The sequence below is a fragment of the Myotis daubentonii genome, chromosome 4 (genome assembly GCF_963259705.1).
Source record: "Myotis daubentonii chromosome 4, mMyoDau2.1, whole genome shotgun sequence".
Classification (NCBI taxonomy): domain Eukaryota; kingdom Metazoa; phylum Chordata; class Mammalia; order Chiroptera; family Vespertilionidae; genus Myotis; species Myotis daubentonii.
In genome coordinates this window covers 6,621,781-6,639,376 of record NC_081843.1, presented here as the reverse complement: position 1 = coordinate 6,639,376, position 17,596 = coordinate 6,621,781, and the positions used below count along the sequence as shown (strand labels likewise).

The window sequence follows — 17,596 nt, the reverse complement described above, 5'->3', positions numbered from 1 at the left end:
AACGTGGAGAAAAAGACCTCAGCTCCCTCCATCTCCTCAAATCAACCCGTCTCCTTCGGTGTCCAGGACACCAGCCAGGACACCGACCGGCCGCTTCACAGGCCCAAGGCCGCGGAGGAAGGGCAGGCGGGCTGTGGCCCAGCCCCAGGGGTGTGCAGACCTCACCTACAACACACTGAAAGCGACGGTCAGCGTGCCCTGGATGCAGCTATGACTTCACTCAGCTTCCTCATGACAAAGCCACGGCAGAGAAACGAGTTTGTTTCAGGGAATTTTCTCTCCAGTGAGGACACAACGAAGTGTTTTCAATACACCGATTTCACTGCACTGCAATTTCTTTAAAAAAAAAGGAAACCTAACCACCATCAAGTATGAGGAACTCTAAGGAATCCTGGGTACCATGGGCCCCGTTCCCAGAGCTTGTGAGTGTGGGGGCCGGGGTGCATGTCTGCCACACAGGGCGTTGCTCTTGGGATGGCGTGCGTGGCTTGTCCCAGAGCCCCAGTGGCCGCTGTGACAGCAGAAAAGAGGGTGAACCAGACAGGGGCGAGGTCCCTCAGCGGTACCCATCTCACAAAACCCAGCCATTGCGCACGGATGTGTGCGCGTCACTCTATTACGTTTAATCTCAAAAGTAAAAACAAAACAAGCCCTGAGTTCTAGGTGATGCTGCAGTGTTCAGGGGGCGGCCCGCTGCCCGCACCTTACTTCAGAAGGTATCAAAACTGAGATGACTGGTGGGGGAGAGCGAGATGCAGGGACGCGGACTAGGCGAGTGCAGCGAATGTGGTGGCAGAAGCCCAGGGCGGACAAGCGGGTGTTCGTGGTGAGGTTCTTTCAACGCTGCTGTCTGTTGCACATTTTTTATGCTAAAAGGTGGGGGTGGGGGGTACTAACCGGCCACGTCTAAGGGAGGGGCTGGGTCCTGTCCCCGCTCTGTGGCGTGTGGCCTGGAGAAGCGCCCTCCTCTCCCTGGCCTCAGGGCCCTGGGGGCCGCTGTACTCCCCTCTGCCACGCCCCCCCCCCCCCCCCCCCCCCCCCCCCCCCCCCCCCCCGTGGTCCACAGGTCTGAGCAACTCTTGGAAGAGAGCCTCCGGGGAGGGCCGCTTCCAAGGCAAGACTGCCCCCTGGTGGCCAGCAGCCTACCTTATGAGCATGTTCTGACCCACTGAGGCTCGCAGAGGAATGCTGAGATATTAACACATGAGGAGTTACCACCATGACAGTCCCCTTTCCTCCCCTCTTCTCTTTCCCTTTAGAGCAGAGAGCCAGCTTGCGGGGGGGGGGGGGGGGGGCAGGCAACAAGCTGAAAGCCTTCAGCCCGGAAACACCTAATCACTCCAAACTACCTCACCTCCCCTCACCCCTAAGTAGGGGAGGTGCAGCCCTCAGCTTGCCCCAATGGCCATCAAGAACGATGTCTCGTGGGTGCCTCCTTATTCTGACGAGTGAAGGTCACAGCTTGGAAAGGACCTGAATACCACACGCTGGATAGAATGGGTGGATATGAACGGGAGCTATTCAGCTAGGAAGGTCGCACAGAGAACCCCGACAGAAGCCCCAAGCAAGCCACACAGAAGCACTCCTTCAGCTCCCTCAGGAACGCCGCTTCTGTGCGTGTAACTGTGGGTGTGGATTGGGGGTGGCGAAGGGTTTGCAGCGGCTGCAATGGAGGTGGGATGGGAATGACGGGAAGGACGGGATGCCTGTTGCACGTTCAGAGGGAGACACTGGGTTGCCAGGGATTAAATATGTAAGGACGTGGGCTTCATCAACTCCCCACCTTCGACCTGGGCTCCTGCCGCCGGATGGCCGGCTCCCGTACCCATTGGGCGTGATGGTGCCCATACGTTTCTACAAGTCCCACTGCTGGGCCTTTTCCCTCCTACAGACCCAGGGAGCGAGGGGAGCCGTGGCTCTGAGGGTGGCTCCCGGGCTCAGCAACACTTATGCTGAGCTTGGACCTGGCCCTAGGATTTTCTGCGTGGTCTCCTTCCTGTGGAAACAATGGTGGGAAATGGAGGACCACGTGAGCTGCCGCTCCTGATGGCAGAGCAGTGGCTGGGGGCCGTCTGTGAAGTCCTCCGTCCCTACACGCCATCAGCACCTCCGTCCCTACACGCCATCAGCACCTCCGTCCCTACACGCCATCAGCACCCTCCGTCCCTACATGCCATCAGCACCCTCCTTCCTACACGCCATCAGCACCCTCCGTCCCACGCGCCATCAGCACCTCCGTCCCTACACGCCATCAGCACCTCTGTCCCTACACGCCATCAGCACCCTCCTTCCTACACGCCATCAGCACCTCCGTCCCTACACACCATCAGCACCTCCATCCCTACACGCCATCAGCACCCTCCGTCCCTACACGCCATCAGCACCCTCCGTCCCTACACGCCATCAGCACCCTCCTTCCCTACACGCCATCAGCACCCTCCTTCCTGCATGCCGGTCACTAGTGCGGAGCGAGGCCCATCACACCAGGGGCCGGAAGAGCGCGGGGCCGGGGCCACATGCCTGCTCTCGTGGAGCTTAAAGTGTGTGGGAGATGCGACACTCGCCCACCCAACAGGAAACCCACACTGGCACGGGCAGCGGCCAGGGCACCAGCGTCCACAACAGAGAAGGCGGGGCTTCCCTGACGGTGAGAACGCCGGGACCTACAGGAGGAGCTGGCGTAGCCGCGGGAAGGAAAGAAGATGGCGCAGATGGACCGCCCACCCAGGGCACAGGTGGCGGAGGAAGGAGCGGGAAGAAAAGGAGGGAGACCACCCAGCCGGCTGTCCTCCGGCAGCGAGAGCCAGGGATGAGTCACCAGGAGAACTGACCGCTTCCACTCTGACCCAGACCTGCAGGGCCCCTGGCAGCAGAGAGGAAGCCGGGCCTGGCGTCAGCAGCCACAGGAAGCGGCAGGCCCTTCAGAGGCACTGCAGCCGGTGCGGCCTCTGATGGGCCGGTGCGCACAATGCGCATGGCCTCTGATGGGCCGGAGTGCACAGTGCACGTGGCCTCTGATGGGCCGGTGTGCACAGTGCGCGTGGCCTCTGATGGGCCGGTGTGCACAGTGCGCGTGGCCTCTGATGGGCCGGTGTGCACAGTGCGCGTGGCCTCTGATGGGCCGGTGTGCACAGTGCGCGTGGCCTCTGATGGGCTGGTGTGCACAGCGCGTGTGGTGTTCAGAGCAAATGGCAAGGCGTCCTCACACGGAGCCCCCTCCGTGGGCGGCTCAGCCTTCAGCTCTCTGGTCTGTCCGGCTGAGATCAAGGAAGAGGGACCTGGGGGCCCCACCATGAAACCAGGCTGCCCGGGAGATCACTGGGCACGCCCGTGCCCCTGGCCCCGCCCTGCTCCCTGTGCTGGCTGGGGAGGCCCACAGTTGCCTCGTGTCCGGATAATCCCGCAGCCACACAGAAGCCACCCTCCCAGCCCAGCCCAGCAGCCGCAGGGAGACTGACCAGGGCTGGGCGCAAGCAGCAGACCTTGGTTTCTCACGGCGGTGGAGGGGGTCTGGGTTCGAGGTGCAGGCTGATTGGCTCCTGGGGCGAACCCGCTTCCTGCTGGCAGCGGCTGCCTCCTTGTCCTGCCCTCCCAGGGCAGGGAGAGCTCTTCCTCCTCCTTCGCTCATAACGCCACTCACCCCATGGGGAGCCCTCCCTTAGGACTCCCAAACCCATCTCCACATAGCACTTCCAGGGGGTTGGGTCTCCAACATATGAGTTGGGGGAGACAGAATTTGGGGAGACTGACGGTCCTCACAGTGCAGCCCTCTTGCCCGAGGAGGGGCTGACGGTGGGGATGCTGGGCCCAAGTTCCCCGCGCGGCTAACGGCCGTCCACGCTCCCACTCAGCCTCTCCCTGCTCTATGCTCACTCCTCGCCCCATACCAGCCCCATGAATCGCTTGAACAAGAAACTCATCTTAGCTCTATTTTCAGAGAACAACAGTCAAAGCACAAGGTTCTTCCATCCCAATCCATCAGCAAGCCCGTGCCAAGGGCTGGCTGTGCCCGGAGTGCCGCGGCCGGGGCCTGCACGTGACTCCAGGCGAGCTGCTCAGCCTCACGGAGTCTTAGTTCCCCTTCCATGTGAGAGCAGCAGCACTCCCTCCAGTACCAAAGCAGTCAGACAACCACAGAGTGATCCAAATGCTGGTGGCTATCAATTAATGTGACCAGAACTCTGAGCATGGAAATACTCTGCCCCTCACGTTCATGTTTTTTAATTGATTTTAGAGAGAGAGGAAGGGAGAGGGAGAGAGAGAAGCATCGATGTGAGAGAGAAACATCGATCGGTTTGCCTGTTCCACACACCCCGACCAGGGAACAAACCTGCAACCTGGGCATGTGCCCTGACCGGGAATTGAACCAGTGAACTATCAGTGCATGGGATGACGTCCAACCAACTGAGCCACACTGGCCAGGGCTCTACCCCCACTTTAAAGGAACCTCAACTTTCCTCCCTTCTCCCATTTCAGTTGTGTCCCCCCAAAAGATATATTCAAGTCCTAACCGCAGCACCTGTAAATATTACCTTATTTGGAAATATGGCCTTGGCAGATGTAACCAACCCATCCTAGGAAGGGTGGGTCCCTAATCCAGTGACTGGTGTCCTCACAGGAGGAAATTTGAGACAGGCATGCAGGAAGGAATACCAGGAGGTGATGTAGGCAGAGACTGGGGAACACCAGAGGCTGGTGGCAGCCACCGGAACGCAGAGAAGGGCAGGGACCAGACTCCCTCCACGCCTCCGAAGGAGCCAGCCTCCCCCGCCGGCCCTTGGATTCAGACTTCCAGCCTCCGGATCACGTAGAGAACGGGTATCTGTCCTACTAGGCCATCTGTTTGTGGCATTTTGTTGGGGCGGCTGTAGGAAATGAATGTTCATAGGCATATACTAGGATTGCCAGAGCAAACATGGAACGAAGGGGAAGATTTGGCCTTGACTTCGAAGGAACACTGTATTGCATTAGTTGGAACAAAGACTCCCCAAGGAATGCCCGTAAGAGGCAACTAAACCACAGCAGTGGATGTGCAGGGCGCTGGAATACAGTGCACTTCAGGGTCAAGCAGACCCACGTGACCACCTGTGGGCACCTCTCCGCCTGCTGCCCGGTCGGCTATTGTATCACTCTTACTCTTCTTGTTAATGGAGTAAGGTTTTGGAAGCATAACTTTTCTGAGCCTCAGAGCTTCATAAAATGAGCATAATAGGTATTCACAAGGCTGTGGTGAGCAATGGAAGAGAACATGGACAGCCCTTTTAATTGAGACATAACTGACACGCAGCACTGTGCAAGTTTAAGGTGTACAATGTGCGGATTTGATACACTTGTAGATGGCAATACGACGGCTGCCTTCCTTCCCGTCACATAACTATCACTTCTTCTTTGTAGTGGGGACAACGGGTGGGCCTTCGGCCACCGTGATGACGGGGTGTGAGCCCTGCATTCATGAGCTCCAGCAATGCAGACCACCCTGAAGGGAGCGGCGCCGCTGAAAGGTCCCTTCACATACTTGAGCCTTGTAGTTCCTAGAATGTGACAGTAGAGGGCAGCAGGGCCTCACTTTTCCCCCTCACCCGCATGCTTAGTCCTGGGAAATCAGCTACTTTTGAACAAGTGACTGCAGGCTCCTGTCCACAATCCCCAAGTGTCCCTTGCCTTCTTTTTAAAGGATAAACCAATTCAGTGGGTGCGCACCGGGTGTCACGACCCCCATCTTAAAACAGGGATTGTATTTTACAAGGGCCAGCGCATCAGAGCTACCGAATCAATCATTCTGGGGCCTCACAGACCAGTTTTTGCAAAATCAGCCCCTTTCGTGATCAATTTCCTAAGTTACCAAGTGATGAAACCCTAATTACGTTGGTTAGCTATAACATCCCAGGCTCGGCCGGTCAGAGCTGGTTTCGCCTCGGCTTGTGGCCGCGTGCTGGCCGTACAGCGGGCCTCCACCTCGCCCGAGCTTCCTGGGGGGGCAGAGGTTCTGGGACGGCCCATGACAGGAGGACGGACACCTCGCTCTCTCGTCCCCAGTCCCACTGCACACCCCCCAGCAGGCTGAGCGGCCCTCCTTCCTGTTAGAAATATTTCAGAAGCACCAAAGGTATGGAGGGTGTGCACCAGGGACCAGCGAAGCCTCTGTCAGGTGCCAGAAAGAAATACTTCCAACGCACGGGAAGTCCCTGCACCTCCGCCCCAGGAGTGACGCTCTCCCGGGGTTTCTCATCGGGACCCGCCTCTCCCCACGGGAAGCATGGGAAGAGCCCAGCACCACTTCCCTGCTGTCCTACTAAGGGGGCCAGAGGTGCACACCCACAGACACTGAGGGGGGGGTGGGTGTTGGGGGTGCATCCTGAGCTCCAGCCCCAGGTGCTGCGGGGAAGGGCTGTGGGGCAGGAGCAGAGGCGGTCGCGGGGCCCTGCCCGCCGGTGATGGAAACAGCCCCCCACCCGGCCACCTACCGAGGACGGTGAGGACGGGCCCCTCGATGTGCGCCCGGATGTAGATGCGGCCGCGGCGCTCCGTGTGGTCCGTGCCGCAGAGGCTGGGGACGTTCATCACGCAGCGCTTGTGGACGTTCATCATGCAGGCTGGGGGCGGGGCGAGGCGCGGGTCGGCGGGGAGTGGCAGGCCTGTCCCCACCAGGCACGGGGCCTCCTTCCCCCCCTCCCTTCCAGGCGGCTGAGACCCCCAAGCTTGGCCGCAGCCAGCCCGCCAGCTGGGTCCCACCAGGAGGCTCCTCCACCCCCCACCCCCACCCCCACCCCCACCCCCACCCCCACCCTGAGGGTCAGAGGAGGTGGAGCTTGTCCAGCCTCCCGAAGGCTAAGGGTGCACCCCACACACCCCACACACCCCACACACCCCACGGGCCCTGAAGCCAGAGTCACTAACTTCAGTACCAGGTGGCAGGGAACAAGTGAGGGAAGGTGTGCGTGAGGGGACTTGGCCAAGCTGACACCCCAGCAGCCCCCACTCCAGCACAGCAGGGGGGGTGGGAGGGCAAGAGGCCAAGGCTTCCCATTGGTGCAGATAAGCAGGAGCCCTGACAGGGCTCGCCCGGAAGTGCTGCCAGCCAGCAGGTGGAGCCGCTGAGCCAGGGTACTTACTGTCACATTTCATCCCCTGGTGGATGAGTCCGTACAGCAGCGACCCGCAGTGGTCACAGAAGGTGGGGCTGGAGTAGGTGTGGATCTTGAACTTGTGCTTGCTCCGGGGGTCCTGAGGCCAAGAGAGGAGGAGAGGCCCGCGTCAGCGCATGCGTCCCTCTGCAGGGTCCCTGGAGAGCCCGCCCCACGCCCCACGCCTCACGCCTGTCAGGACCTTCGCTGGAGCCTGGGCCCCACGTGGTGCCCGGTAACCAGTGGCCGAAGGGGCCAAGGAGCGCTCGCTGTGCCTGCCTGCGGGGCCTCCGTCGGAGAACCCAGCCGGCTGTCCCTGCCTGCGGCAAGGACTCCCGGGACAGCAGGCACAGTGCCCACGGCAGGTAGACCGTGCACTCGCTCCCCTTCTCCCTCCGCCTCTCAGCAGGCCTCTGGTGCAGTGGTTCCCAACGGGGGCACACGCCCCACAGGGGCAATTTGACTTTTAAGGGGGGCAATTGGAGAATGAGTTATTAACAGTGCATTTTCTGCATTTCTTATGGTTCTAGGGGCCTCACATACAGTATATAATGTACTAGAGGTCCGATGCATGAAATTCGTGCAAGGGGCTCAGCCCTTGCGGCCCTGGCTTCAACCAGAGGTCATCCGGAAGGTCTTCGGCTGTCCAGTTTAATTAGCATATTACGCTTTTATTATTATAAATATACTGACACATTTATGCATTTCAGTTCTCTATTATATGTCTTGAAATGTTATTCGCGATTTTTTCATATAATATATTTTTAACAATTTCTTAGTGATCTCTTCCTCAGTACTTCAACTGTCCTTTCGTTCTTTTATTTTTCTCTTTCATGGGTGCCATGTTCTTTGGAAGCTTGTTTAGACCAAGGTAATGGCTTTTAGGCTTCCTCCACGTGAATAGGAGCTAGGAGCTCACTTTTGGAAGATTAAGAATTCTATGTCACGGGGCGGGGGGGGGGGGTCAGGATTTTAGAGATGCTGAGGTGGGGTGGGGCCAAAAGAAGGTTGGGAACCACTATCTGGGATGAAGCCCTCTGCTAGGACCTCATCTCCTGCAGAACAAAGTTCAAGGTCCAATAAAGAGTCCGCAGGCTGTGGCGGAGACTGCGGGTTCCCACCAACACCCGCTCTTCCCTTTAATAACAGAATCCTGGAGTTACAGCAGAGCACAGCCGCCGTGAGAGACCGCATTTCCCGGCCTGCCTTGCAGCTGGTGGGCTGGTGTGACTGAGTTCTGGCCAATGGGACATGCGCGCTGCGGGGTCAGCTCCCTTAAAAGAGAGGTGTTTAAACACCCAGGCCCTTGGGGCCCCTCTCCCCTTCACACCAGCTGGAAGACGGTGAGAACTGGAAGTGACCACTCTAGACTCAAACTTGGGCCAGGTGTCGAACGGATAAAACCATCCTCACTAGCCTTGGACTTAGTCCCTCAGGACAGACACCTGAGAAAAAACCTGCCTTCTATCTTCAGTCACCGTATTTAAGGGCTACTTGTTACAGCCGCTTACCCAGCTCCCTAGCTGACAGACTGCGCGCATCATGAGGGAATGTGCTCTCCGCTATATCCCGGGGCATATGTTGTGTTTGGCATAGAGGAGGAGCTCGATAAATATTTAAAGAGCGAGAGTTCAGTTATTGAGCTTTGACTCATGCCTGGAGCTATTTTCAGGGACAACCAGCCATGAAGGCACTTAATCGTCTAACACCCCTATGAAGTACGTTCCAGTTACTACCCCACCCCCACCCCCTTTACAGGTGAGGAACCGGAGAGAGCGGAGGCGCAGGGCCCTGCCATGGCTGCCACGGCTGAGCCGGAGAGCTGTGGTGGCAGCTGCGGGCTGAGACCACCCCTGACCGCTGAGAGCCCTGCAGATGCACGCGCTGCTTAAGAAAACCACAACGACGCGGGGAGAGCTGTGCAGACACACGAGAGCCGGCCAGGAGGAAGGAGCCAATCAGGCCAGCAGCCGGGGAAGTTCATTTGCGGTCCACGTGGAGGCTGGTGGAGGCTCCTCCTTCGTCCCCTGCCTTAGCTTTCAGGGGGACCCAGGCTTGCCAGTGCCCATTCCACCCCCCACCCCACAGTCCCTCAGACACTAGACCGAGCAGGGCATGCCCCTCGCCTCTCCCACCTGGAGAGCTCGGAATACAGCCACACGGTCCCCGGGACCCGCGAGCCTCAGGACAGCCCTGAGGGAGCCCGCCCGTGCCTGTCCCTGTGGTGCCACCGCCGAGGTGGACGCGTTTGCACCCGGAGGCCCACTCCCTGGACAGGTGACTGGCAGGCGGGTGACCTTTGGCTCCAATGGCTTCCATGGCTAGTGGCTGGGACGCAGGTGGCCAGGAGACAGGCAGCCCCAGGCTGAGGTGGCTCCAAGGAAGAGAGAGGAGCAAGGACAAAGGTCACGTGACCTCGGATGGGGCCTGGTGCCAGTCCCCTGGGGACCTGCCCTACAATTCTACCTGACGCCCCCGTGGCCTCTACACCTCCTCCTTCGTGCGTCAGCGACCCAGGTGGGCAGCCGCTACCTGCAGCAGGGCGGAGGGCTGGGAGCTACAGCCCTAGGGTTCAGGCACTGCCCACTGACCAGGCAGAGGAACAGGGCGGCTGTGCTGGGAGCTCACCCTTTCATTGCCGGTCATAGCGAGGTGAGGTGGTGAGGGGCCAGCAGGGCAGAGGGTGGGCAGAAGGTATGAAGGGGAGGCTCATGGGTCCAGTGGCTACTTACCAATTGGTGAAAAGCATGTCAGTATTTTCACAGCTGGCACCCTATGCTAGTGGGACGGGTTAAAGGTCAGCTCTGTCTTTAACCAAAACACTTCCCTTCCCAGCTCTGAGGCTCCTGCTGACCGGCCCTGGGGTCCAGGGAGCTCGAGTCAGAACGCTCCCCACGTCTTGTTTGATCCCATTCAAAGGTGCAGCGCCCACCTCCATCCCTCCCGCATCCTGTTCTACAGTCAGGTCCCACCCGGCCAGGCGGAGGGGCCTCTGCATCCCGTCTCCACCCCCCGCCCGGGGCCTCCCTCGTGCTCAGGGGCCTCAAGCTGGCGTCCATGCTTGCAAACTGAGCTTGGAAACAGGCTGCCTTTGGCCCAGATGGTGCTTCTTAAAAATTTGACTTCGTTGATTTGAAAATATTTAAAAATCATGAAATGTCAGCTCAAAATGTAAATTTCTGGCTCCTTTTAAAAAAAACCACAAGTAGTGGCAACACTAACACATTGCTGCGGGCTGAGCAGCCGTTGTCCCCTTCGGGGAAGGGATATGCAATCCAGTTCTCCAGTCCCCACCGTTCACTGTTGTCTCAAACCACGCCTGCCTCACTCTTTCCTGCCCCACCTGGCCCCTCTGCCAGACACCCACCCCCTCTCCCTGCAGCACACTGACAGGGACCCAGCCACATGTGAACACACTTCCTCAAGTCCTGGGTGAGTTCACTGGGCTCATGACCAGATGCTCTCCAAGATAGGGTCGAGGCCACCGTATCCCTATCACAGCATCACCACCTGGTGTCCAGGCCCTGGTCATCTCTCCACCCCCGGAATCAGGTGCCTTAGACCCTGAAGTGACTCCTGTCCCATATTTCCTGTGGCTCAGGCCCACCATGCTCTGTCCTAGGCAAGCTTGCATTTCCACGTTTCCTTCCGATTGTGATCCTGAGCCAAGAGACTGACAAATGACAACAAAATGCTAATCACCTGCTGTGACTTTTGTTGTCACCATGAACTGAGCACAGACGCCTGCCACACACAGCGCCGGGTGCTCCAGGTCATGTCATCCAACCCTCACTCTGGCCACTGGCGGGGGAGGGGGGGGGGAGGGGGGGAGGGGGACAGTGTTATTCTGGACGTCCAGACGGCCAGCGAGGCTTAGGAAAGGAAACTGCTCCAAGTCTCCAAGCAAGACAACGGGAGAGACAGGCGTGGAAGCCCAGTGTGTCAGGCTCCAGCAGTGGGGACAGCGGGCAGAACACCTGGCTGCCCCCCTGCCCCTTGTCTCCCCCAGGGGGCCCCTACCTGACAGGGGGTTACAGATGAGGACAAATGCAGCACCGGCCAGTGACAGCCACTTGGGGTGCCCTCCGCCCACCCCACGACCAGAGTCTACATGGTGAGCACCCAACCCCAGGACCAAGGGCCTGAGTCCAGACACAGCAGCTAAGAAGGGAGAAGCACAGATCAGAGACAAACCGCTGAGTCAAAGCCTAGAACAGCCTCTCCGGTCGGCATGGCCGTGCGGCCTGCTCTCAGGTGGCTGCAATCTGGCTGCGCGGAGGCCGAGCTGCAGGGAGAAGGAAGCTGATGGAAGCAGCAGGTCGGGGAGGAGGTTCAGGCTGTGAGTTCAGGCTGTGCCACCCCCACTGCTCAGCGCAGAAGCCCTGAAGGGCCACTCGCAGGGCCCACGGGCAGGCGGAGGGCAGGCCCAGCCGGGAATCATCTCGGAACAGAGGGGGCTATGGCACAGGCTCTGGAGTCGCCGTGTGACCTCAGGCAAGTGACACTCTCTGGCCTCTGGCTCCTTGTCCGTGAAATGGAGAGAAACACCAGTGCCCCCCCGGAGAGTCTGTGGTGGGGAAAATGGCCATGCTGAGCGCAGGAGCCGTCCTGATGTTGCACGGCCAGGTGCCGCCTGTAGAATGATTTAGGCAGCACTTCGTTTTAACTCACATGCCATTTTTACTTAAATAAAACTATTTTAAAACAAAACTCCGCAAGATTGTAAACTCGGGAAACCAATGTGAAAATTATGTTTTTCCCGCCTACACCTGGGCATGGACTAGACGGGTCTTAGAGCGAAAGCTTAAAACGAGAGCATCCATCTGCCCGTCGCATCGCACGTCCAAGCGGCTCCCCCTCTGCACCCTCAGCCCACCGCCTGGCCTTTGTGCTGGAGGCCAGCCCAGCGCAGAGCAATGGGACTGGGCACGGCTGTGCCTCGAAGGAGAGGGTGTCCGAGCAAACGTCCCCAACAGCCCATGGAGGGGGGCCGCTGACAACCCACAGCACCGCCCGCGGAGGGACCGAGGCGCACCCGACGGAAAGGAAGCGCCGCGCTGGTGTGGAGTCGTCACGGGGTATTCGTGAGTGAAACTGAGAAAGGAAACAGAAACCCAGGTGCAGAAATGTGTGGGTCGCGGGTTACCATTTATCGTGAGAAAGTGAGGAGGGTCGCAGAGTGCACGGCTGGTACTCCCAGCCCCACACAGATGGACACGGTACTCCCAGCCCTGCACAGATGGACACGGTACAGAGGGACACGATACAGAGGGACACGGTACAGAGGGACACAGCACAGACGGACACGGTACTCCCAGCCCCGCACAGACAGACACGGTACTCCCAGCCCCGCACAGATGGACACGGTACAGAGGGACACAGTACAGACGGACACGGTACAGAGGGACACGGTACAGACGGACACGGTACAGACGGACACGGTACTCCCAGACCGGCACAGAGGGGCACAGTACAGAGGGACACAGTACAGAGGGACACGGTACAGACGGACACGGTACAGAGGGACACGGTACAGATGGACACGGTACTCCCAGACCGGCACAGAGGAGCACGGTACAGAGGAACACGGTACAGAGGGACACAGTACAGACGGACACGGTACAGAGGGACACGGTACAGACGGACACGGTACAGACGGACACGGTACTCCCAGACCGGCACAGAGGGGCACAGTACAGAGGGACACAGTACAGAGGGACACGGTACAGACGGACACGGTACAGAGGGACACGGTACAGATGGACACGGTACTCCCAGACCGGCACAGAGGAGCACGGTACAGAGGAACATGGTACAGAGGGACACGGTACAGAGGGACACGGTACAGACGGACACGGTACTCCCAGACCCGCACAGACGGACATGGTACAGAGGGACACGGTACAGAGGGACACAGTACAGACGGACACGGTACAGACGGACACGGTACTCCCAGACCCGCACAGACGGACATGGTACAGAGGGACACGGTACAGAGGGACACAGTACTCCCAGATTTACACAGAGGGACACGGTACAGACGGACATGGTACAGACGGACACGGTACTCCCAGACCCGCACAGACGGACATGGTACAGAGGGACACGGTACATAGGGGCACAGTACAGAGGGACACAGTACTCCCAGATTTACACAGAGGGACACGGTACAGACGGACATGGTACAGAAGGACACGGTACTCCAGACTCACACAGAGGGACACGGTACAGAGGGACACGGTACTCCCAGACCCGCACAGAGGGACATGGTACAGAGGGACATGGTACAGAGGGACACGGTACAGACAGACACGGTACAGACGGACACGGTACAGACGGACACGGTACTCCCAGACCCGCACAGACGGACATGGTACAGAGGGACACGGTACAGAGGAACACGGTACAGACAGACACAGTACTCCCAGATTTACACAGAGGGACACGGTACAGACGGACATGGTACAGAGGGACACGGTACTCCAGACTCACACAGAGGGACACGGTACAGAGGGACACGGTACTCCCAGACCCGCACAGAGGGACATGGCAGGGAGCAGCGGAGGCGAGTGACCATGCGCATCTGGGAGGCGAAGGGGCAGAGTGGACAGGGAGGAAGAGGTAGCTTTGTATAGATGTTAAGTAGCTCATTTGACTGTTTTTCTGAGAACCACAAAACGCCCCCAGCAGGTACCACTACACCGGGCCCCAAAGTGCACAGAAAACGCCCAAAATTCCCAAGAGACAGGGAAGCATGTGGGCTGAGGTTTTTGTGAACATGAAGTGTGTGTAATGTTAGAAGCTGTGATTGCACTGCTATTTGTCCCTGGAGAGGGAATAGAGCTGATAAGGCGTGTGTGTGTGTGTGTGTGTGTGTGTGTGTGTGTGTGTACATGAGCACGTGCCTGGTAATTGTTTGCTCCTGCGTTTGACACACCACGCCCTCTTCCAGCCCCACTCCTCTGGCAAATAACTAACGATTCCGTTTGAAGGACAAGCGTCTGATATGTACATTTCCGTGGCACTTTAAGTCTGGTTTCCTGGGGTAAGATGGGCTCTGGAGCCACTGTCCCCGTCCGGGTTAATCCACAGCCGTGCTCACATGTAACGCAGCTCTGGCAGGCAGCCATGGGCTGCTCCATCGGGGGCCAGGCATTCAGCCCTTGTAAATGTCAGTTTCTTCATGTGGAAATGGAAAGTGACCACAGCAATGCCCAGTTCCTAAGAAGACGGGAGACTCGGTGAGTCACTGCATGGAACTGCCCCGGAGTCACTGGTGGAAATAAACAGTTAATAACTATCCGTGTGTCAGGAACTCTGTCCACAGCCTGTGTCCGGGTTTAAATGCAGGTTGGTTTCTTTCTAAATGGCTGGTAACAAATTCTCTCTGGTTTCCCCTTTCCTTCCTGTCTGCCTCCGCTGCGGTAACGCCCCTGTAACTTCATTCTCTGACCGTTTCACTTTCTGCTCTGAAATCATTATTTCCCTCGCCATCCATGGTAGCAGGCGCTCCGGGGAAAGGCCTGTAATTTTTTCTTGGTGTGTAGTCGGTTGTAACAAAAACTGCATGGGCTGTTCTTCTGCCTGCGGATCTGAAAGGCCTCTTTTGTCCTCTGCTACTTTCTCAGGAATCCTTGTTCATTTTTAAATCGTCTCTTATGCTCCACTGACTGTCTCTCCATTCCTGCCGCAGTGCCATCCTCTTTAAACATGGCATAGGTTTATAATATCATCTAGAAACATGTATTTATACCCACCCACCCCCTGCCAGCATTACTGTCTGCTTTCAAAACTTCCATGGTTATTCTCACCCACATATTCTTCCAGAATATATTGGAAATGCCAACATTTGCCAACCCTTCGTCTTGTCCCCTCTAGAAAAATCCCCACCTACAGCACCAGCTCAGGGGGCAGTAGTGTGTCTAACCTCATGCTGATGGGCCCAGGTCTGGTCAGTGACATGCAATTTATAAAAGCTGAGCTGGGCCCATCAGAATTCCCAACAGGGACCTGTGCGGTGCCGGGTGCCGGGTGCCGGGTGCCGGGTGCCGGGTGCCGGGTGCCGGGTGCGGGAGCTGAGCTGGTGGGTGGGTGGAGGGAGGTGTGGGACAGAGCCAGGGCTGGCAGCCCAGAAGGCAGAGATGGACGGTGTGGCTGAGCACTGGCGGCACTGAGCCCGCTCTCCCGAAGGCAGCCCTGGGGTGGAGCAGAGTCCTGGCCACCAGCCCTGCTGGGCACGGCCTGGCCCTGCGGGCATCTGAGTTGGTAACCCCCATCCCAACGCCCAGCAGCAAGGGAGAGCGAGGCAGCAGCCGCTCATCCATTGCTGAGCCTCGCGTCGGGGCAGACCCAGCCTCGGAGCAGGGGAGCCCTCAGGCTCTCAGCACTCGGGTTATCCCCTGGAAGGCTGTGTGCGTGTGCCAGCCAGCCCGACCCTACGAGGCACCAAGGCACCCGGCATTTGACCTGCAGACTCCGCCCCGTCGATGCCAAGGTCCCCAGGTCTGAGAAGCCACATCCTTTCCGGCAGGTGAGGCCTGGCCTGGCCAGGGGAGCCCCTGGCACAGGAGCAGTGCACCGTGCAGAGGTGGTCAGTGGGCGAGGCTCACGGCCGGGTGGTCTGGATTCAAACGCCGGCTCCCCGGCTCACAGCCACACCCCTGGCCGCGTGCCAGGACTCTCCACACTTCAGTTCCCTCTCTGTCACTAGCGATCACATCATATTTACTCCTGGGTTGTTACAGTGACTGCATTACTAAAACCTTTAAAACAGTTGCTTGACAGAGAGGAGGTACTCAGTAAACAGCAGGCGCTCACCGTCATTCATAGGGAATTACTGCTGACCAGGCATCCCTATGTCTACTGGGTTGTAACTTTTCCCAATAAACCCCAAATGTGTTCCCACTTCTTGAACTTCACTCTGCATTTTTCTGCACCAATTTCCTCCACTAAAGCGCTGAGCCAATCACGTGTTTATCATTTATTCACCAAATACTTGCCAAGCACCTTGCGTGGTCAGGTGCCGGGTGAGCAAAATCACACACAGGTCTGCCCTCCTGAGCTCCCAGGAAGAAGACAGTAAAAAAGTACAAATAAATTTATAATTTCAAGTGCTAGGAAGGAGCCCGTGGGGCTGAGAGAGTTTGTAGCGAGGGGTTCAGATGGACAGAGAGGTCTGGGAGCCGTCCCTGCGGAGGTGAAGCCTGAGCTAAGATCTGAAGGATGAGGCGTAGCTGGGGCCCAAGCCGCCTGGCTGGGGCTCTGTGAGCAATTCAGCTGCATGGGGTCCTCCTTCAAGCCAGGGCCTGGCTGACACCACCCCCAGTCCCTCCTCCACCCTCCCCACCTGCCTGGCTCCCAGCTCTGCCTCAGCCCCGCTTCCCTGTCCCCAGCTCAGGCCCTGAAGCTATGAGACCCCAGCCCCTGTGAGAGGAAATTGAGTAGAGAGCTCATAATAAGACTTTAAAGCTGGATGGTCAGATGCAACCCCAGCTCTTGCTTCCCATCATGGGCCTTGAGCAAGTTACCTACACGCCATGAGAGCCTCGATCTTCTCTCCTTTAACATGGAGACAAGAGCTCCCATGTGGCGGGACACTGCAGAAGAGCAGCCTGCATTGCAAGGCCAGGCTGCGTGGGGCTGAAGCCCAGCTGTGTGACTTTGGGCAGTTTACCTAACCTCTCTGTGCTTTAAAGTAAAAATAATAATGGCATTAAATCTTCATAGGATTATGAGAATTTAATGAGTTAATATTTGTAAAGGGCTCAGCACAGTGCCTGGCACTTAGTGAAATACTATTCAGGTGTTTGCTGAATGTAAGAACCATTTCTTCGTTCTAGACTTGAAAGATTAACACAATCGTGATTACACTGTGCTTACTTAGCACAGGGCGGGGCATGAGCACCTGATGCTAACTGAGAGTGAAAGCTCCATCTGTGACCTTGGGCAGGTCACTTCCACGCTCTGGTCTCAGTTCCCCCTTCAGAACACAAAGGGGTGACGCTGGCATTCCCAGGGGGCTTTCAATGCTGACAACCTGGGTGGTCCAGGCTGTTCACAGAGGGACCCGCCTCTTCCTGTGGGGGCCACAGTGTGAATCTGTAGCTCAGAGTGCACAGCAGCGGGTTCAAGGAGCAGTCACACCGCAACAGATCACACGCTCCTGTTAGAAATGAGCCCTCAGGCACCCGCAAAGCAAGCATACATCCCTGCCCCGGCCGCCTCCGCTCCCCGCAGCAGCCGGCTGAGGGACAAGACATGGTCTGCACCCCTCTCCCTGCTGAGTGGGGGTCGCCCAAAGGCAAGACCAGGGCACAGGCACTGTGGGCTGGCTTTCCGGGTGCAGAGCAGTGCCCAGCTCCCTCTGCATGGAGGCCCCCGCACACCCAAGTCTGCCTTTCAGACGAGCAGAGAGAACCTTCACATAGGACATGAAGAAAGCCGGGGCCACCATCAGCGCCAGGGGCTCCATG

The 17,596-nt window shown here is 58.1% G+C and overlaps 1 protein-coding gene across 2 annotated transcripts in view; it reads right to left on the bottom strand.

The window, feature by feature from the left end:
• The window catches only part of PRKCB (protein kinase C beta), a 296,895-nt gene that overhangs the window by 110,640 nt on the left and 168,659 nt on the right, over positions 1-17,596 (bottom strand). For both annotated transcript variants that reach the window (XM_059692105.1, XM_059692104.1), the window contains exons 4-5: positions 7,113-7,224; positions 6,465-6,593 (exon numbers count right to left, since the gene is read on the bottom strand). In XM_059692105.1, the coding sequence (XP_059548088.1) occupies positions 6,465-6,593; positions 7,113-7,224 (241 nt within the window). The remainder of the gene's footprint in view (positions 1-6,464; positions 6,594-7,112; positions 7,225-17,596) is intronic.